The sequence below is a fragment of the Ursus maritimus genome, unplaced genomic scaffold (genome assembly GCF_017311325.1).
Source record: "Ursus maritimus isolate PB19 unplaced genomic scaffold, ASM1731132v1 scaffold_23, whole genome shotgun sequence".
Lineage (NCBI taxonomy): Eukaryota > Metazoa > Chordata > Mammalia > Carnivora > Ursidae > Ursus > Ursus maritimus.
Genome location: NW_024424786.1, coordinates 28,861,323 through 28,882,588, shown reverse-complemented (window position 1 = coordinate 28,882,588; position 21,266 = coordinate 28,861,323). Strand labels below are relative to the sequence as shown.

The window sequence follows — 21,266 nt, the reverse complement described above, 5'->3', positions numbered from 1 at the left end:
ACTCACTTCCCACCCCCCCGCACAAGCCAAAGAAAGTTACTCATCAGCCAGCCCAATGGCGACGAGTCTCCACCCCAGAGACAAACATGTCCTTCTAAGCCAGCAGCTGAGCTAAAGGGCTCGATCGCATCTGAAGTGACCACATTCGAGAAGCCGTGACCACCTGGCCACGGCTTTTTCCACCCATCAAAGGGAGGTTAGGCTAGGTAAGCATTTGGTTCCCTAGGCTAGACCCTGTGGGTCCCATTAGCCCAAGAGTCTTTCCCAAGGAGGCAGAAGAGTGGAGAGTCCTAGGATAGGAATCACAGGCAGCATTCACAGGATGGAAGCCCTGAGCCTCCCGCGAGCATCCAGGTTGGAAAAGACCCTGTGCAAATTACAGTGGTGTGTCACCCGAATTGTTCCCCGGTTACTCCCTGTCCCAAGGCAAAGTGACCATCAGAGGGCCTGACACAGCCCAGGCCTGGCTGGATTCAACAGAAGTTGTGAGCACCCAGGGTTTTAGAGCGCCTGCCAAACTTGGAGACTCCCAGGAGAGCTCGGCCTGCCCGACGCATGGAGTCCTGCCGGCCCGCGCTGCTCGCAGCAGCTCTCGCTTTTAGCCCAGGGGCAGCTCTCTCGGGAGACACGGGGTAGACGCCGGCATAGGCCCAAAGGATTTATTTTGCCCCTCTGGATAGAAAGTTGAGTTCATCTTGGCCACGGCCCTCTTGAAACGGTCACAGCCCTGACTAGCGCTCAGGCAGACATCAATGATTCTCTTTCTGGTTTTCAAATGAGTGACCCAGGGGATGGCTCCCCATGTAGTGGGTGGAGAGGGGGAGAAGGGGAAAGGAGAAGGCATAAGGCATCTGGTGGCTAGAAGAAAGGGTCCCAACCTACTGTTTCTGGCCCCCACCGAGGCCCCCTTGCCAGCCATGTGTGCCCTCAACCCATCTTACTTAGTCTGTGCGGTGTTCAAAGAAAGCTCCCACAGACGTGATAGTTCGCGTGCGTGGTGGAGAAGATGTCAGGGAGGGAAAGGTGAAACCTTGTGCTTTGCAACAGCCTCCCGCTTGACCACAATTACTGACCCAGATGGGAAGAGCGGGGGAGGGGGGGTTGGTGGTTATTCGGGGGTGCTCATTAGCTTAAAGTAGGGACACAATACAAGGTTGAGAATTCCAAAGCCTCAGAAAGTGCTCTGGGCGTTTCCTTGCTAGTTCCTGCTCTCTCCTTGTTCAGAGGAGGGTGGGGAAGTGTGTGGGACTGGGGAGGGGACTGGGGGGTGAGCGTCACCAGGCGGGGTGCATCGATCTGTTGAAGAAGGCAGCATATGAGGCCTGGCAGTGGGACAGTCGGAGAAAACCAGTTTTTTTGTTTCTTGTTTTTTAACATGCTCATCCTGTTGAAAACGAACAAAAAGTTTCAAAAATAATATAATATATATATATAATATATTTATATAATGAAAAGCTATCGACTAGCAGCAATGATTCTAAAGTTATCTAGCACCAAGACCATAGGGGTGGGGGAAGGGATGTGTGGGGGGTGAGGGGACCGGCAGGACGAGGAAGGGGGAGTGACATGTTCAGTGTTGATGACATTTCCACTATGGTTCTCGACAGTGGCGTGAGGCCTCGGAGACAAGATAAACCAAGAAGGAAGGAAGCCACCACAGTTTTATGTCTGAGCCAGGCAGGTTGGGGACACAGGGGGCCTCGCCTGTGGTCAGATCACACTGTCCTTTGCCCCCCTCTGCCAAGTGAGAGGGGTGGCTCCCAGTAGAACTGACCATGGACAACGCAGGTCTTCCTCCGTCCCCCCCATAGGACCTGCACCCACCAGGCAAGACCTCTGCATATCCGATATGCATAAATCAGATGTGGGAACATGAACAGAAGGTTTTAACAGCTCGCGCACATTTTTTTTTTTTTTAACTCCCTTGCGAGGTATACTGGTAGTTAAATGAACAAAAGAGCATTGATCTGACTCCTCTAGCTTAAACCACTACTTGCCCCAGGGAGTAGGCAAGTGGCTATTTCTAAAGCTTATATCATGGTTGTGTGTGTGTGTGTGTGTGTGTGTGTGTGTGTGTGCGTGTGCGTGCACACGCGCGCCTGTGTGTGGGTGTGGGTGTGTGTGTGTAGGCTGATGCCTTGAGAGTCCTGTCTGACCTCTAGTTTATTCCTTTTTCTTTAGGACATCTCTACCCTGTTCAAAAAAAGGAAGCATTCACCGGCATAGACGCGATGCCTGGTTTCCCGCTGCCTCCTTGCCAGGCTGAAGGGTTTGTAACCGGCCTTGTCACAAAAGGAGGCCTCAAGCTTGAGAGACCTCCTTCGAGTCACGCATAACCCAGGGCACAACTTGCATTGACATCTCCTGCCACTGAACCAGAGCAGGCATTTGATTATTAAGGGAACAACAACAAAATACCCCCAACACGTTATGTGATTATAAAGACAGAGCATAAATAATTCATGTAAATGGAATACATACCTTTCATCTTACTTGTTTTTAGCCAAAAATCACTGCCCTGTTAGGGTCTGGATTTTTTGGCTCTTCATTTCCCCCACAGTCCCGGATCTGACTGGAATTATATTATTTTACCCAACACTACGTAAGAACAGGAATGCAAAAAATCCGCCCCCCCCCCACACACACACCTTGTCCCTTCCCCAGGGCTTCAAGCTCAGTGGTAAGGCAATTTTGCCTTCAGTATAACAGGTAAGATCTTTAGGAGGGAATCTATAACCTGGGGAAGGGAGAGGCGACAGAGGTGGGGAAGTGGCGGGTGTCACAGTTTGACCGACACGTTTGTTTCTAAGACAGTGAAGGAACGCTCATCAGGAAATGCATACAAACCTGCCAGGCTGAAATCAGGTGGGAGAGGGAAAGGGTCACACACCCCAATCCAGATATGCCACCCACCCCCTCCCAAATCAAAGACGGGGTTCAGCTCCACCGGCGTGTCCGCGATGGGGCTGAGAACCGCATCGCAGACCAAACGAGAAAAGGAAAGGCAAGAACATAAACCCAAACCCAAACCCCTCAACCCCCGAGCAAAAACAAACAACAAACCACCTAGAGGTGATGACAGAGACCCGTCATTCTAGCTTAGGCTGTTGGTTGGCTGTTGGGTGGGAACGCGTGTGGCCCCAGCATGAGCTTCCATGAGGGAAAAGGATGGCCACGGAGGCTGCAGCTGCCAGATCTCGTAGACGAGGGTCTGTTTCCAACATCATTCCTTTGTGAAAGCTCCCAGTGGCTTCGGGTGGAGGCGTCACCTTGGTTTTTAAAAATTTTCAGTGTGGGTTTATATATATATATATATATATACATATACATATACATATGTATATATATATAAAATATAATATATATTTATATAATATATCAAAGCTTATGAGTATAGATTAAAAAAATATTCAACAGCTTAGTGAACTCTGGGGACGCCGGCCCTCTAGATGTCCGGGTAAAACTCTGACCCGTGGTCCACGGTCTGCAGCACGGGCTTCTGTTCCAGTGCCGACATCCGGCTGAGGACCTCGGCGGACAGCGCGTAACTGTTGCCGGACTTCTCCTCGAACCAGCTGTCCAGGGCTCGCTTGGCATCGAAGTTGGCGATCGGCGGGCCGTTCACCGCGATGGTCAACAGGTCGCTGAGCTGCTCCAGGGTCAGGCGGGAGCGGTGGTTTTTGCGCACCCGCTGCAGGGCATTGCGGCCTTTCTCGCAGCAGGCGGTGGACGTGGGCAGGACTTTGAGGACCTGGATGATCTTGTTCAAGAGCGGGAACCGCTGTTTGTACTTGCAGATGTGACCGAGCAGGTCTTTGAAGCCATTCTTGGTGTAGTAATCCGCCTTGAGCTCCCGCCACTCCATCAACAGGCTGCCCCGCGGGTCCAGCCCCTCCCTGCAGACATCCCGCGAGAAGGTGGGGATGGCCTCCAGGTGATCGAATATCTGCACCATGTCCTCCTTGCCGTAGCTCAGCAGCTCCTCGCTGCTCCGGGGCCAGGCGGCCAGGTCGAACACCTGGCAGGCCTTCACGAAGATCCGGCTGCGGGAATCGAACCTCTGAGCCAGGATCACCTGGGTCTTCTGGCAGATCTTCTCCCTGACAGACTGGAACTTGGCCTCGGCCACCCTGAGGTTCTTCATCGCGATCCCGTTGAAGCTCTCTCGAAAGTTCTCCTCGAACTCCTGCAGATACTCCCCCGGGGAGTCGGCCAGCCGGCTGATCTCCTGGATGGCCTCCTCGATCTTGTCGTCCACCTGGGACACCAGGAGGTACTCGCCCTGGAAGACGTAGGCCAGGCGTGAGAGCACGGCGATCACGTCCAGGAGGAAGTAGATGAGCTTGATGGACTGGTAGTCCATGAGGAACTGCAGCAGGGCCAGCGCGATGGCGGACGCGTCGGCCCGCTGCGTCTGGCTGCTGACGTCCTTGAGGTGGGCCACCACCTCCAGGTAGTCTTTGATGAGGGCATTGAGGACGTTCTGCTCCCCGATGATCCACCTCACGGCACGGATGTCCCCCAGGAACTCCGTCTCCTCGCACAGGGTGGACGCCGTGGAGCGCAGCTCGCACATGAGGCGCGGCGAGTACCGATAGAAGCTCAGCAGCTGCTTCAGGTTGTTCTCCAGCTCCTCCAGGCAGGGCAGCTCTTTCCCGCTGATGGCGTCCAGGATCTCCAGGTGGGGCCGGTGCACCATGAAGGGCAGGCACAGCAGCCAGGGCAGCGTCTTGCGGATCGTCATGAACATGCTGGCGCGCAGGCTGGCCGTGACGTTGGCCCCGTCGATGCCCAGGCCGACGGTGGGCTTCTCGTCCTGCAGCCGGATGCCCAAGGCGGCAAAGGCGCGGTCGAGCGCCTGCAGGTAGCTCTCCGTGCTGGAGAAGCCCAGCTCCTGCAGGGACAGGAACTCGGTGGCCGGCGGCCCGTCGCTGCTGGTGTACTGGACGTAGACGGCCACCGTGTCGGCCAGCAGGTCGTCGCTCTGCCCGTCCAGGATGATGCTGAGGCAGGGCGACTGGCGGAGGCGCTCCACCAGGTCCTCCCGCAGCGCGCGGGCGATATGGTGAATGAGGATCTGGCAGTCGCCCTCGTTCATGTACTGGTCCACCACCTTGAGCTCGCACTTGCGCAGCAGCTCGGCCAGCGGCCGGAAGTCCAGGTAGGGCCGGCCCTCGAGGGCCAGGTGGTAGGCGGTGTTGAAGAGCAGGGTCATGTTGCGGCACATCTCCTCCGTCTTCTCGGGGTGCATGCGCAGCTTGTACAGCTGCAGACACTTCTTGTGCAGGTTGCTCTGGCTGTGCAGCTTGATGGTGTGGATCTTGAACTGCTTGGAGCCGATGATGAAGGCCGACGTGCGGGACGACTGCACGGTGTACTGGCGGCACACGTGGCACCACATCTCGTTGAGGGTTGGCGAGTACCGCAGGAACCAGAACTTCTTCAGCCACTCCTGCTTGAAGCGCCGGATGCGGCGCCCGGTGGCGGATGACATCTTGGAGGGCTCGTCGGCGGTGGTCAGCATGTCATTGGAGACGGACTCGTCTGCGGAATCGACCTCCTGGTCGTCGTCCTCCATGATGGCGGGGCCGGAGACCATGCTCTCGGAGGCTGGAAGACAAACGGGAAGGAAACATGTAAACCCCGGCGGCAAACACGCGGGCTTTTCCGGAAGGCACGGGAACGCTGCCCGAGGGGTCGGCGCCACAGCGGGGGAAACAGAGGCCAGTTCCGAGGACAGACTGAATCCCAGTCTAGAATATATATACATACATATATGTATATGTATATATACGTATACATACATGTATATATATGTTTTCTTGTAATGAGCACTCATGCTATCCACGTGTGACGGTTCCTCTCTGGGGAGGACACCTGGTGGCCGCCCTGCTCCAGGCTGCCTGCCTTTACCCTCCACTAGTGGGCGCTCTAGGAACTCAACCTTCTCGATCAGCTGAGCCGCATGCCTGGCCCGGAGCAGATGGGCCAGCCTGCCCAAGTCACGCAGGGAGGACGTGGGGCTCGTTTCTCTCACCGCTAACGTTGGGAGGCGTGCTGCCCTGGAACGCAGGCAGCCTGCCACGGCTCCAGCTTATTTCAGGATCAGAATGCAGTTAAGACGCGTGCTTTGGATATCTGAAACACCTCATTCTGAGCTAAGGGATGTGGTTAAAATAGGAAATGCTATGTAAATACTCGGACTCAGCTGCAGCTGTGTACTGAAAAAAACCTTCCTGGTCGTCGACCGGTTCCTAAAAGACCCAGGCAGCCAACGGAAAAGGGCCAAGGCGTGCAGCCCCATGTCCCGTATTCCAGGCCTTCTAAAATTCCAGGCAGGGGAGCTAGGACCACATGTGGCAGTACAGCAATTTGGGAAGAGAAGAACGAGGCCGTGTCCAGGGACTGAGTTTGAGCTGCCCTGCTTGGGACTGGGGAAGAGACAAAGATGGGGTTTAGAAGTTGAGCGTGGGGCTACGACACCACCAGGACAGCCAGAGGAAGGCAACGGGTCAAGAACACAGCACACACCCCTCCTGCAGTGGAACTTCCTTTATTGACGAGGCGGATACAAGGGCGAGACATGAAGCATCTCCCTGGGGCCGCGGAGCAGCCTGTCCGAGGCAGGCACCTGCGGGCGTGGGCTGTGACCGGAGCCCGCCTCCACGGGACACGCTTCGGGTGTCCCGGAACATGGCTCCCGCAGAGAGCGCCAGGCCACCCTCACACTGCCCAAGGGCTGCTCTTCCCTCCGACCACCATCTCATCCACACCAACTTACCTGCAGGGTCCGAGAACTCTGGGAGCTCCAGTACCTGTGCTGGCAAGACGGGGGGTTCCGGAAGCTTCCCAGACTTAAGCATGTCTAGTTCGGCCTGGAGTTCCCGGACCTTCTTCTTGAGGCGAATACAGTTAGGGCAAAAGGAGGTGGTGGGAAGCTCGTGAGGGTCAGACGCAAGGGAGGCCTCGGCGGGACTGTCGGCCTTGAAGGACGAAGGCTCTTCTTCTTCATCTTCCAACGGGCCTGGCTCCTTGGAAGCCCCCTGGGGGATCTTCCAGTCCCCCTCCCCCTGGGTCCGGCTGACATTCTGCACGCCATGTGACATGCTCATTGCACACCGACCGTAGGCGTCGTCCTGGTACTTGGGGACCTTCCTGATGACCAGCGAGGTGCTCAAGGCGAGCTGATGAGCCTCCACCTTCGCGGTTTCCAGGGAAGCCTCCAGCACATCCTTGAAAATGAGGTCAATCTTCTTCTTCTTGGCCTGGGGGTGCGCGTCCCCCTCGTCAAAGCCACGCTTGTATGGACTTTTGCCCTGTCTCAACACGGGGAGCTGAATGGGACCCCTCAGGTCTTCTGGGTTCCCCAGAGCCTGCTCAGACTTCTCCCTCTGCAACCTCTTCTCTCCTAGGAAGGAAAACCAGGGTGTGAGGACGTGGGGGAAAAGCCCCGAAGTGGGAGAAACCGACAGAAAACAAAGCAGGCCTCCTGCCAAGGAAGTCACTGGACACATCCCTCTGGGGCTGGCCCTGTGGGGGCAGGTGGGACAGAAAGGGAGAGGCGGGTCACTCAGTGGATCGCGGGGTCTGGAGTGGGACCCAAACAAGTGGGAAGAATTCTTGAAAAAGACTGTTTCAAGGGAGCCTTAGGTCTATAAGCTTCACCTTTATAGGTTGAGGGAACGCTGGAGGGGAGGGCAGTTAGAAGTGCGGTCACCCTAGAAGCTGATACCCCACGAATCAGACTGGGCAGGTGGGAGTGCGTCTCAGAGCTCAGCGCGTGGGGATGCCCACCCTCCAGGCTTCTTGTCCAGTCTTGGCGATTGGAAGATGGCTGCTTCGACTTGGTAAAAGGTACACAGGAAACACCGCGTCCCCTCCTTCCTGCTCCCTGACTGCTTCTAGACAGCCCCGTAGGGCCAAGTCCGACCCGCAGCAACCGTCCTCTCTCACTCTCCCAGGACATCGAAAGACGAGGTGCACGTGAGAGAAAGTGACCTGAACGTCTGTGGTTCTCCCTGACAACCGAGGCAGGAAAAAACGGGAAGACAGGGCCCCTCTGGTGGCTGAGGGCTCCCGGGGGTGCGGGGGGTGGGGGGACAGCCTCCAACAAGATAAAGAGCAGCGTGACCACACTGACCCAAAGCATTCTGGAAATACAGCTGTGTCTCCTTACCTGATCCTTCAAAGGACATTCCCTTTTCTATCTCTTTCCATCATGTGACTGACTTCAAAGACGTTGGTGAGTTCCTAACAGTAATTTGAGCCTCATTCTTTAAAATGGCCGACACAGTTTCATACATTGCTACAGAAGGGTGCTCCCTGGGGGGTGCAGATGCTAAAGGGGGACCCTCAGAAGGTCCTGACGGCAGCCCGTGGGGCTGGGAAATCTCAAAGCCTCCCTAGATCAGGCCAGGGCCCTGGGAGATGACTCTACGCAATGACTTGGCCCGAACGGACGTTGCCATTAGGCTTCCGAAAGCTGGGTTTGCTAAAAGCCTCGGAGTGAAGGCCAAGGGGTCTCTGAGCGATCCAGATGTTCCCGGCTGCGACGGAGCGCTGGCTTCCCACAGCTGGCGAGGGGTGCTGTGCCCTGGGCCATGTAGGAATCCGGGTTTCCTACAGGTAAGAGCACAAATGGGGGTAACCGACTCAGGACGCCCCTCTTCTGTCCTCACATGAATGCCCGATGAGCAACCCCATGTTCACGGACCCTGAAGGTCAGGTGGCTCTCACAGCCTACATTTCCGTAACAGCCGAGGGGCAGAAAGAGTGGAGATGAACGCTTGTAAAAAACGCAACATATCTATATTACGATCAGACAGGACATCTGCCCATTCATAAGCTGTAAACATCAAGGGCCACCCTTCCGCTTCTCACGGACCAATCAGGCAGCAAAGAGCTGAGGATGTCGGGAGGTCAAGGCTACACATCACCAGGGAGTCCTCATGCCTCTCTGCTCAAACACAAGGTCATTCAGATTTCCTAGGATGTGTGGGAGACTTCTTTGGACTCAAGGCTTCCAGAAAAATCTAAGGGCCGAAAAAGACCTTTAAACAGCATGAAATTGATTTCAAAGCCTCCATAAAATATGGGCGAAAACACCACCAAGTGAATCAGTGACTTGAAGGAGATTGAATAACATAAATTTTTTGAATACCCTGTATTAGATGTGTCCTGTTCTTACAAGATAACCACAAAGGCATAATTTACACTGTCTTCAGGAAGCAGTTCTGGGCTCCGAGGAATGTCCCTACTTAAGAAGGACTAATAATTCACGCTCTGGCCTTTCTCAGGGCTCCAGCCTCCAATTACGAAGAAACCTCCTTCCACGCAAGACCTTCAGTGATTGAGGGTAGGGATCCCCTTTCCAGAGCGGGGCTGGCACACCAATCTAAGCCTCCACCAACTATTCAGAGTCTGCCAAAGCTACGGGCTACAAAGACATCTCCACATCCAAAGGCCACTGAGCTCACCACTGCTCCCAAGGGCTTTAGGACCAAGCCTACCCGCCCTCCACTGCTCTGGCCCTGCCCCACACGGTGGTGCCTTTCCATCTCCTTCCTGTTTCCTACTGCTCAGCCTGGCCAGGAACAGACCCTCCTTCCTCCCGTATCTTCACAAGTCTTCGCGGATCTCATTTCAAATCTCTCTGCCACGCCTCCTTTGAACCACTCCTGAAAAAGCTCACTCCCTTCTCTGAGCATTCCCCTCGGGTCTCAGGGCTCTCTGAGGATGATTGCAGCTTGAGGTGCTTTGGAGACGACACTGGGGGCGGGAGAAGGACATTACAAATCCAGAAGAATTCAAGAAGATTACGGCCAAGGGACGGAAGCTGAGTCCTCAGACATGACTTCTCTTGGTTTTCTTTTCTTCTGGTGATAACGATTCTTTTGGAGACTTCTTGGCTGTCTACATTCATTTCTTCTTTTATCCATTCGACAAAGATTTATTGAGCTCCTACTATGTACCAGACACGTTTATACAAGGCATCTTCAGAGGGCAAATGGACGCTGTGGCCATCTCATCATAGAAACATGGCTTCCCGAGTGAAATCAGCCTGTGCCCAACCCCAGATCCGAAGAAGACAAAAGATGAGTATGTCTACTGGGTCTCCTCACTGACCATCCAATCACAGATACCTTTTACCAAGTCAGGAAGCAGCTGTGCATTCAATGTCCACAATCTGGTTTATTCGGTTTTGTTTTTAAAAATAGCTTAATTGCAATGGGCCACCCCACCCCCTCTTCATGAAGATTTACTTCCAATAAGTAGGTCAGTCAGGAATGTGATAATCAGGTGGGGCTTCGGTATAGCCCTGGTTCCTGGAACCACATGGACTCTGAGTATTTGAATGTGTATTTTTAGTGCAAGGAAGGTCCCCGGAAAGAAGGAGCCGGACTCGCCAGTTTGCCTTGGCCAGGCTGAGGAAGGGGTAGAGAGGCAAAGGGCTAGGGGCTGGGGAGTATTTTAAGCCCCCTTCCAATGACTCATTTAAATGGAGCCTGGATGGACGTCTCACCCACCAAGCCATCCCCCACACCTAAGGTCCCCTTCCCACCTTCCTCCAACCTTCTTCTTCTAAGACTGTTTGTGCACAGCACGGCATTAGGAATTCCAGGAAGGAGACCAGGAGGAAGCAGGGAGGAAACTAGTTTTGTCAGGGAGGCCATATAACACTAAGTTAGAGGCTAGACCCTGCACGGAGACCGACGTGCGGGAGAAACGCAGCACTGCCCTTCCTAGCCACGTGACCCCGGGGGAGTCACTGGATTTATCTGATGCTCGGTTTCTACGGTTGTGAGATGGGGATCACAGTCCACACGGCATCATCAGAACCAAAAGCTTCCAGTTGAGGGCTTACAGTGGTCAGGGTGGGCGCTGTTCTCGATGGGTTCTATGCAGTACCCACCTAATTGTCCCAGCACGCTCACGAGGCAGGCGCTCCTGTTGTGATAAGCACGAGGACACTATCAAACAGCTGCTTTGCCCTTATGACGTGGTCAGTATTAGCTACTACTGAGACAGTGGCACCTTGTGGCATCTTTCCATCAGTCTGACTTGGGGAAAGAGATCAATTTTGATTAAACGTATGTACTTGGCTCTGGGGCCCCGTCTCTCTTGATACTCGCAGATGCCTGTAACAGGGTTTTGGAGGGCGGAGAACACTCGGGAGTGCCTGCCGCCTTGCCCAGAGCTGCCGCTCACCCCCTAGTCCCTCTGGGTCTCCCCGTTGCTGGTGGACTGTATTTCCCATCAGTTTTCTTAGGAAGCGCCTGGAGAAGCAGCTCTGGCTTCCCCTGCGTCGGGTGGCGGGCGTGGCCCTTGCCTCGGGGTGGGCACTCACCTCTGGCCAGATTGCGGTGGATGGTCTCCTGGGACATGCTGTGCAAGCGCTTCATGTAGTCCTCGCTGTACCAGACCCGGAGCCGCTCCCCGGGCCGGATGTCCCGGCACGCTCGGAAGTAGATGCGCTCGCTGTGCTGGAACGCCAGCAGGTTCTGCTCCCTCTCCTCCCGGGAGATGACCACGTACCTGGGGGCGAGGGGGACAGGTGAGAACACACGGGCCACTCATCGCTGGGCGCCTGCCGGGGCCAGGCACGGTGCTGGGCGGGCGTGGGAGGTCAGAGGTCCCCAAGCACGTGGCATGTACTAAAAAGTCCAGGGGCAGCTGCCTGTCCAGGATCGGGAGGCCAGCTGGGGGCCAGTCCCTGGTCTCAACATTACTGTTTTGTATGACCTCGAGCAAGTCTCCGAGCCTCTAAGAATCTCTTGTTTCCTGAGACCAGAAATGACAGCTGCCCTGCCTACCTCCCAGATTCTGCTAAATACACAAATCAACATCAGATACAAAAATGATTGCACCAGAAAGACATGTATGTCATTTCTTCCTCACTAACTTAAGTGCAGGGATTCCCAGACACCCTCAGGTCTCTGATGGTGGCAAACGTGGGGTTCTTGGACCCTTTCCAGTATTTCACAAAGCGCGTGCCCAAAAGGTCAATTAATAAATGCTAAAGATCACTATCTTTAAAAAGTGGGTGTCCAATGCAGATAGAAGATGGTGGTAAATAAGAGACAAGAGAAGGTTAGTAACCACTCACTAGTCCAAGTTATTTTAAGGTAAGGAAACTAAGACTCAGAGAAGGTAAGTGACTTGCCCAAGGTCACACAGCTAATAAATGGGAGGTGGAACTCTGAGGTCCGTTTTCCCCACTAGAACTCATGACTCCTTTGTGAGCCTGTAAAGCACCGACTCAGCAACACCCAGACAACCTTGAAAGTTCTGCCCAACCCTCAGAAGCTCTCCCTTCCCCAACTCTCCCTCAAATGACATTTCCAACATCCAACCTGCCATCTCCAAAAGATGAGACAACGTAACACGTACAGAGAAGCAGAGGCATACAGATCAAAAGAGGAAATCATTTGAAGTTTAAAGGATCTGTGCTCTGCGAGCATCTAGGAAATTTGGAGCCAAAAATAAACTTCTTTTCCTTATGCTAGGGTTTGTCTAAAAGCCAGGGAAGAAGTCAAAGTCCATCTGACTGGCCTACCCCAAAGAGGTGCATTTAGACCAGTCCAGGGTAAACAGTAATTCACAGAAGCAAACCCAAGTGGGTAACGAACAAATGAAAAGTATTCAGCATCGTTAATCTGAAACACAAAGTAGCTCCTTGTCTCCTTGGCACAGACTTCTCTCTCTTCTTTTTTAATGATAACATCCATATTGGCTAGAAAAGCATCTCCCATACTCACGGTATAGAGTAAATGGGCATGACCCTTTGGGACACAGATTTGGCAATATGGACTCGACCAAGTATTTGTGCAGCCACGTTCATATCAGCGTGACTCATGACTGTCAGGCAGTGAGAGCAACCCCAGTGTCCACTAATGGATACATGCAGAAACAGAATGTGGAATACACACACGTTGCATACTAATTAGCTTTAAAAAGAAGGAAATTCTGATTTAAGCTCTCACACGAATGAACCCTGAAGACACATACTAAGTGAAAGAAGCCGGTCACAAAAGGACAAATACCGTAAGATTCCATTTATATGAGGTACTTTATACGTACAGTTAAATTCATAGAGACAGAAAGTACAACGGTGGTGGCCAGGGGGAGGGGGGCCCAGTGGGGCCAGGGAAATGGGGAGTTGGGGTTTAATGGGTATCCTGTCTCAGCTGGGGAAGATGAAAAGGGCTCTGGAAATGGATGGTGGTGATGGCTGGACAATGTGAATGAACTCAATGCCACTGAACTGGACACTTAAAAAAAATGTGGTTAAAACGGTCAATTTTCTGTTATGTGCATTTTGTCACAATGTGTGCAAAATTTAAAAAGGGACCATAAGACGCAGACCAAGTAGACAAACTCTGCCCGCCACCACCCTGCCTATGTCACTGTCTACGACAGTGCAAAAGCAAAGACACCCAAACGTCTAGTACTGGAGAAATAGTTTAGCAAACTGTTATACAGTCATACGATGGAATGTTACTCATCTAAAGACAATGTTTTCCAAGGACCTTTCATGACGTGGAAAACAGTCCTGATAGAACCTGGAGTGAGAAGAGTAGGACCGGAAGCTATCTACTCTCCCGTTCCAGTCACGCTCTAAAAACAAGCCTCCATAAATTACTTGAAGGAAACATACCAGTGTTTTACCAGGGACTGACTATCCATTACAGGTGGGTCTGCTTTATCATTTTTTTTCCTGTATTTTCCAAGTTTTCCTTGTGAAGCAATTACTACAGTTACCCCCCACGTCCACCCCCTAAAAAAAGACATACACGGACGCCAATTCCAGGACTGGTGGTGGTCCTGGCAGCCAGCCGCATTGTGAATCTGCATTTGCACAGTCTCAGGCATAACACCTTTGAGCACATCCTGCCCCTTGTCATCGGGGACAGTTCCGTGGACTCTGTTCTACTCTGCCCTGGAGGAGGCCATGACCCTTCAAAGGGGACCACTAGAGTCCAGGGACCAATCCATCTGACAATTGGCTGCAGCACGGAGCCCCGGGTTGTGGAAGTGAGGCCAAGGGGGGCAGGAGTGCAAATGTGAGCTTTTGGCTGCTTCACTCCCGTTGAGAGAAGCAGCCATGAGCTCTACCCAGGGGGGCAGGGAGTCACACTTGCCGGATTTTTGGCACTTAGACCCCAGAACTTGCTTGGGTCCAGGAACTTAGCCTCAACGGATCTGTGCTTGTCAGCACCAGACACGAGCTCCGGTCTCCCTGAGCCATGAAGACAACACTGTGATCTCCATGACCCCCAGCCATGCCACTAACGAAGAAACTGGGAAAAGGAAAAGAGGACCCCTAGCCTAGAGAAGGCTTTCCGAACGAATACTTCCGAGTCACAACTCCCCAGCGCGGGGGTCTGCTTTTCTCTGGATCTGAGATTCCTCCTGAATGTGCAAAATATTTTCTAGTCCCCAATTTAGTCACAGCCTGGGGTTTGACACCCCAAATTAATCACCCTTGTGGTTAGCACAGAACAGAACCGGGGTATATCCAAAGTCTCCTACTCCCAGATTCAGAAGGCCAACCATTCATTCCTCTTCCCTCACAAGAATCGCCTGGATCACAGAGCACAAGGAAAGAGACGCTCTTCTCTTTTTTGGGGGGGTGTTTAAGCAATCATCGAGCTCTAAAAGCTAGAATTATTTTCTCTGGCATGCGACTTTAGGAGAAAAAGAGATGAGGAACACGTAACTCTCAGGGATTTCTTCAAAAGAGCAACTTCTAGAATACGTCCAAAGCTTTAGAAAGATTCAGGTCAATTTCCCTTTCTACTTCCTGGTGGTTTCTTGCCCTATAAGAATCAAGGTTTAGGACGAGAACTCCAAATCTTTGTAGCGATCACAGTTTTCCAAAGATAGATAAAAATTGGTCAGCAGCTGGTTGTATCTGGTTGTTTGGAAACTTGGCACTTGAAATATGACATATACGGCAACTCTCAGCAAATCGTAACCACCCATCCCTTCAAGACGTTGAATGGCAGCAAGCTAAGTCCTAACACAAATGACCTCGAATTCGATCTCCCTCTTTTAAGTATTTGGCGGTAACACCCCATGGTTTGATGCACTCCCAGAATCTGTCCCCATACGACAATGCCTTTAAGAGCCACGCCTGTCCCCTTCCGTGGCCGCACACAAGCAAGAGCCCTCCCTGGAAGCCAAGGCTTCTAGAGAGTTCAACTCTCTGTATCTGTTGAGTTGCTAGGTCACTGCTTCGTGGGAGAGGAGGCACGGAGTATGTCGGGAGAAGGTGGAAAACGGCTCACACAGGCCCATCTACAAATGCTACAATTCGTCTGATGGCTTTTCACACCAGACCCACAGAGTTGACGCCCTTTGCAGCAATCAAGGGGGTGGGTGGTAGTGGTGGTGGGGGCGTGTGTTCTGGATTGAACAGTTCGCGATGAGAATGGATTGTTTTGATTCTGAACTCCTTGCTGACTCTGGGTACTGGATAGATAAGCACGAAGACAACACTTCTTCCACCTCACCCGCTGTGCTTTATCAAATGCACCGTATTTTCTAAGCTGAGTCAGGAAACGACTATCGGTTCCACCAGAACAGAGAAAATAACCCACGGGGCTTCCGTGTTGTTGGAGCCAGGGCAGACAAAGGCCAGGCTCAGATGTCCCTGCTCAGTGGGTATGGCCCCGACGGAGAGAAAGCTGCTCCGGCCACGGAGGCAAAAATGGGGAAGAGTGACCAGCAAGAGGCTGGGCTCTGTTTTTTCACATGCGTTTAGGTCTCCGAGCTGGGCGGGTCTTTGGGTCCTGCATGCACCCACCAGATGGTCACCCAAGCTCCGAAAGAACATCGCCGAGCCCGCCTTGAAAGCGGCTAGAGGCCTCAGACCCTTCGGTGGGACTTCCGTATCTTACGCTGAAATTGGCTGCCCATTCACTTTCAACCACTGGCCCCGATTTCGCCTTCCTGTGTTGATGTGCTCGACCCACCATCCCCACTGAAGCCAAGAACAAGAAACTAAAGACACTTCTTCTGAAGTGCACAGGCTCTTCATCTCTCTGTCCCCTTTGCTTCCAACTTGATCCCTGCCCTCCCCAGGACCAGAGCGAGGGGCCGGCCAGGTACTGCTCAGCACCTAGACCACTCTGGAGAAGATCCTGGGCCCAGTTTCACATTATCTTTGCTTGTGGCAGAAATTCGAAAAGTTTGATTTCCATGGCCATGGTTTTCGACCAAGCACAGAAGAGGGTGACCTGGATTCCAAGAGGTCAAAGGCGGGCTGGAACTTTCCAGAGAGGGGACAGATCCCTAGTCAGGACTTGAGGATTTCCTGCTTGGGAGGAGTTCTCTGTGTGCCTGGGAGTAAAGCCAGGGCAATGCCCAGGTTAGGAGGTCCCTTCTCTTCTAAGGAGACTCCCAAAGGGACCTGGAGGAACCNNNNCTGGTTACTTTGAAAGCCTCAGCTCTTGGGGGGCAGGGTCTTGCCTGTGACAGATAGATACCAGGATCAGTAGGGAGGCGACCCTCAAAAAAGTTCATGCCTCACGGTGGTCCCTGAAGTCCACTGGCAAATGCACAGCCTTGGACCCTTCCAGAGTCTTCTGCCGGAAAGGGTGACTTTTTTAGGGAGCAGAAGGTAAAATTCACTTAGCCACATCCTGCCTGTGCTGGGCAGAGACTTAACACATGGCTGAATGGTTTCCTATGTGGCTGCTTTGTCTCGCTCAGCTCCTCAGGTCCGTTCTTTCCCTCACAGGGCGGGAGCTAGCATGGTGCCCCATACAGGGGCATCTGAGTACTTTCGGAATCGGGAAATGCCGGCGGCGCTGGAGCCCCTCTGGCCGGCATGCTTTCCCTCAGTCACCTAAGCCCTGCTCTGGGGGCCTTGAGGTTTTCACAGGAAGCGAAGAAAGAGAATATACACCAAAGAAAGATCCTGGAGACTGGGTGCGTTCCAAGTGTGAGATCAATTTCTTTTTATTGCCATCTTAACAAAAAGACTTGGGAAGGCAATCTTGGATTCCAGCATTTTAGGGCAGGGGAAGGCCAGGCAATAATCAAGCCATTGGGCTGCCGGACAGGGGAGTGTTGGGTCTGGGGTAGCAGGAGCCCCCAAAGAACCACAGAGTGGGGAGATAGAGCTGAGGACACAGGGACATTGCAGATGTCCCCCATGCTCTTGACATGGGACAAAGCGTGGTCTGGGATTAGAAGCAGCACTCCAGAAACAGCCGCAGCAGGCACTGGGGAGAGCGGTCCTCCCAACCCCCACCAGGGCTCTAGGGTGCAGACGTGGGAGACGGTGGGCCGGGTGGGGGCGGGGGAGGAGAGCTTCTGCTAGGGTCAGCCTCAGGCCAGGGAGCAAAGAGGACACAGAGCTGAGCTACACCTGGGTCAGAGCTAAGCTTCCACCTGCCACCCCTCCTCCCTCCCTGACTCGAGGAACCTGGCTGTCTGACCACACTCCGAAATGAAACAGGAAGCTGGAGATGTGTGTCGCTAATGCGTATGCAGCCCAAGCAAGCGGAGGCAAGGCATGCTGGGACCTGGATGGGACAGGAGCCCTGCTGGGTTCTTCTAGCAGCCAGAGGACGAGTCACCTTGTGGGTGTGGAAGCTTCTCCCCAGCGCCTCTGCCCTCTGCCCTAGGGCCAGGGCAGGGCTGGGCACCCACCTCAATGCTGCTGTTGCCTCCCACGGGCCCCCAGGAGAGCAGGGGCAGGGAGCAGCATCCTCCCCGGTCCACATCTGTCCTCTGACCAGGGGAGCCGGGCAAATCCACAGACCCGGCTTCCGGGCCTGCCCCCCGCCCCTCGCCCTCGCCCCAACTAACTATTGTGGCATCTGTCATCTACGAAATGCAGGTGATGGTGGTCATAATGGTGACAGGAAGACCGGCTGGGCTGCCTTTCCGGCCGTCCTGAGAGCCCACTGAGATCACACCTCTGCTAATGCAGGGAAAGCAGAAGGTGCTCTGAGAACGCCAGGGCCTCTTCTCCTTCCTCCGACGCCATCCCGTTCTTCTCCCCATTCCACAAAACGCAAGCACAGCAGCCGAGCACACGCACCGCGAGGGCAAGCGGAAGGCCAAGGCAGGGGTGCCACCCGCCACGCTCGGAGCCCTGGGGAAGGAGAGGATGGGCCCCTCCTGGGAGGGCTCATTTCCCTCTGCCCATCCTCAAGTTCCCCCCCTTCGGAAGCAGCAGACTCAGGGCTTGGGAGGCGGCGGTGGCAGCCCCAAGGCTGGCAAGCAGGATTCCGTTCCGACCCCGCCCGCTCTCGCTAGCCTCTTCCGCACGAGGCCGCGGCCGCAGCCGCAGACCAGGAGCAGGCCGCACGCAAGCGTCCCCAGGCGCCGTTGCCCGCACCTTCGGCGGTGGCCGAAGACCAGGGCTGCACACACACACTGTGGGAGCCCAGGGCCGCCAACCTGCACGTGGGGAGGAGATGGCCATCTCCCCGGGATCCTACAGGGGTCACTGGTCCCGGACATGAGAGACGAGCTCCTGTCTGGAGGCCAGGCACCCGGCCTCCATCTCTCCTCCTCCTACTGGAGACGGGCTGGGTTAGAAATTGTGCTTTCTCTTCCGAGACCTGGTAGTCCGTGAGGGGGCCGGGGCCGGGGCCGGGGCCGGGGGAGCCTGCGGGGGCTCTGCCGGGGGGGCCTCGGCCTGAGGGGTTGGGCCCATGGGGGCGACCCCGTCGGGTCCCCGCTGAGACGCCCGAACCCCGTCTCGGATCTCTATCAGCGTCTGGCACATCTGACCCACGTGGCTGGTCAGCTCGGCCATGGTCTGGCCGATGGCGCGCATGCTGCTTGCCATGTCCCGGTGCACGGTGACCAGCTCCTGGCAGAAGTGCTGGAACGCCTCAGTCTGCTGCACGTGGGCATGGAGGAGCTGCCAGTCAAGGCCCGTGCCGGGCGGGCTGGGGTGCGGCCGAGGGGTCCTGCAGGCGGCCTGGGCCTGCGGTGAGGGCCGGGGTAGGGCCTCCGGCTTGGGGCCCACCATCTCGGACTGGTCCGAGGAGGAGGAGGAGCGGAGCAGGGTAGGCCTGGCCAGGTGGGCCTCTTCTTCCGCCGACCGCTGCAGGGACACGCGCAGAGGCTGCCTCGAGGGCCCGGGCGCCTCCTCGTCTTCATCATCTTGGGGGACAGAAACAAAGAAGGGCAGATGATTACAACAGACAGAAAGGGGGCAGCCCTGGGCTTGGGCCCACCCCCACGTCACTCTCTGGCCCCCTGCCCTGCCAGCCCTGAGCCTCATTCAGCACCTGCCTGCTCCCCTCCCATCCACAGAGAAGCACCCGCTCCCCGAATTCCTGAGGCATGCGGCCTAGAAGCCCCTGGAGAGAAGGGGGGCGTGAGTACTGCCCAGGCCCCCTTCCTCTTGCAGGAATGGCACCGCTCTTGCGGGAGAGCCCAGGTCAGGGGACTTGGAGAGCCCAGTCCCCAGACAGCAGATCGATCCCGTCGCTCCCTTCATCTCTCTGTGACTCAGTTTCAGCAGAGCAAAGATGGTGCCTGCTCTGTCCACCTCCCCAGCCACTCGGCCACCTAGCAGGGTTGTCAAGGAAACTAAACAAGAGAAGGGACATGAAGGTGCTTGGCAAAGCCTCAGGAGCCACACCTGCCAAAAGGCACTCTGAGTTCCAGCCTCTGTGCACCCGAGGCCGACTTGCTTGCGCCACCTTGTGGCCTTGCAAGAATCTGCAGCTCTAAGTCAGCACAGGGCGCCGCTGCAGGCTGGAGTTGGGAGGCCCAGGCTGGCGCGGGAGTGACCAGACTGGAGGGTGCAGTGCAGGAGAGCCACCTGGGCCGCCAGCCCTGATGTCCCCCACGACCCCCAGGTGGGCAACCCGGGAGTATCTGACAGCTTGCAGACGCCCTCACCCAGATGGCTCCTTGCAGCCAGTCACAGGGAGAGGGGCCTAGCCCCTGCACACTCAGGCCTTGGCTCTCTTGGGAGCAAGGTTAGGAGCTGATTCCCATGGCAGGAATAAAAAATATACAGGTTCCCTGCCTGTCCCAGAGGGTCTAAATTCAGAACCACCCCCCAGGGGAGGTGATGGGGAGGACAGACAGACTCATCTTGCTTCCAGCCACACGCGTGCCTCCCCAGGGCCCCAGCGCCTCCCTTGGGCCGGCTCAGGAAGAGCCCAGTTATTCATAACCGCACTTGGTGGCACAGCTGCCATCCCCCCAACCCCGGGGATCCCAGGACACCCATTCTGGCGTGGCAGGGCTGGAAAGAGAGGGCGGGGCTGAGGTGATGGTTCTCCCTCCCCTCCAGGGCCTCCTTCCACAGAGCCCTGGCCTCATGCTGTACCAGCTGGTCGACTGGTCGGGAAAGGGGGGCTGGCCAAGCCTGCAGGGGAGGGGTCCCGGGCCCCCTGCCCAGCCCAGGTGACATTTGGTAACCTCATTACCTTCTGTCTTAGGGAGAGGGAAGAGAGAGCAGGGCAGGATTTAGGGAATGGACTTCACTGGGTTCTAGGCCCCCTTCTTTTTCTCATAACTGGGTAGAATCACCCTAAAACTTAGCAAAACACTGATTCACAGGGAGCTGGCAGACCAGAGCTGGCAGAGCCGGGCTCGAGTCCCGCTTCTGAATTAGCTCGGGGGCCACGTCTGCTCCTGGAGCTCAGCTGCCTGGTCTGCATAGCAAGGAAGTCAGATTGGATGGTCTCTGTTCCTGTCTCAGTCCTGAAGCACTGACTCCGCATGGCCACCTGTCAGGAACCCTAGCCAAACAGGAAATTAGCACAATCCCAATCCCAACGGCAAGGGGCCTTGGAAGGGAAGCAGGGTTTCTGTGAACCACCTTCCCCGGGCTGGCCAGCGGCTGACTTCCCTGGAGTCCTCCTGCCCTGCTCTAGCTCTCAGAAGCCAGGCTCCCACTGGGACTGTGGGCTGAAGGTGGGGAGTGGGTGTGCACAGAGGCAGAACTGAAGGGGGTGCAGCCCCGGCACAGAAGGGTCTTGACTGCTCCCCCCACCCCCAAGGGGAGCCCCAGCTCGAACCACAGCCCCAATTATAGCCTGCTGGGCCTGGAGTTTCCGCAGTCAGGCCGCTGGCATCCAAGTCCATCCTGGGATGCAGGAAGCCCAGGAGAATGAGGCAGAAGAGAGGTGGAGGGGGGCATGGGGGCAGCAGGGACAGGGAGCGGCAGATCTGGGGGCACCTTAGCGGGGAAGAGAGAGGCAGAGGAACGGGAGGAGTGGGTGTGGGCAGCATGGCGCAGAAGCTCAGCAAAAGATCACAGAAGTAAAGACATTAGA

The 21,266-nt window shown here is 55.2% G+C and overlaps 1 protein-coding gene across 2 annotated transcripts in view; it reads right to left on the bottom strand.

Moving 5' to 3' along the window:
• Positions 1-3,445: 3,445 nt before the first annotated feature.
• PRDM11 (PR/SET domain 11) overlaps positions 3,446-21,266 on the bottom strand; it is a 45,842-nt gene continuing 28,021 nt past the window's right edge. The window contains exons 5-7 of one of the 2 annotated variants that reach the window (XM_040638987.1): positions 11,348-11,535; positions 6,782-7,408; positions 3,446-5,610 (exon numbers count right to left, since the gene is read on the bottom strand). In XM_040638987.1, the coding sequence (XP_040494921.1) occupies positions 3,446-5,610; positions 6,782-7,408; positions 11,348-11,535 (2,980 nt within the window). Of the gene's footprint in view, positions 5,611-6,781; positions 7,409-11,347; positions 11,536-16,936; positions 19,132-21,266 lie in introns of those variants that run through there. The other variant, XM_040638989.1, reaches the window with a different exon arrangement.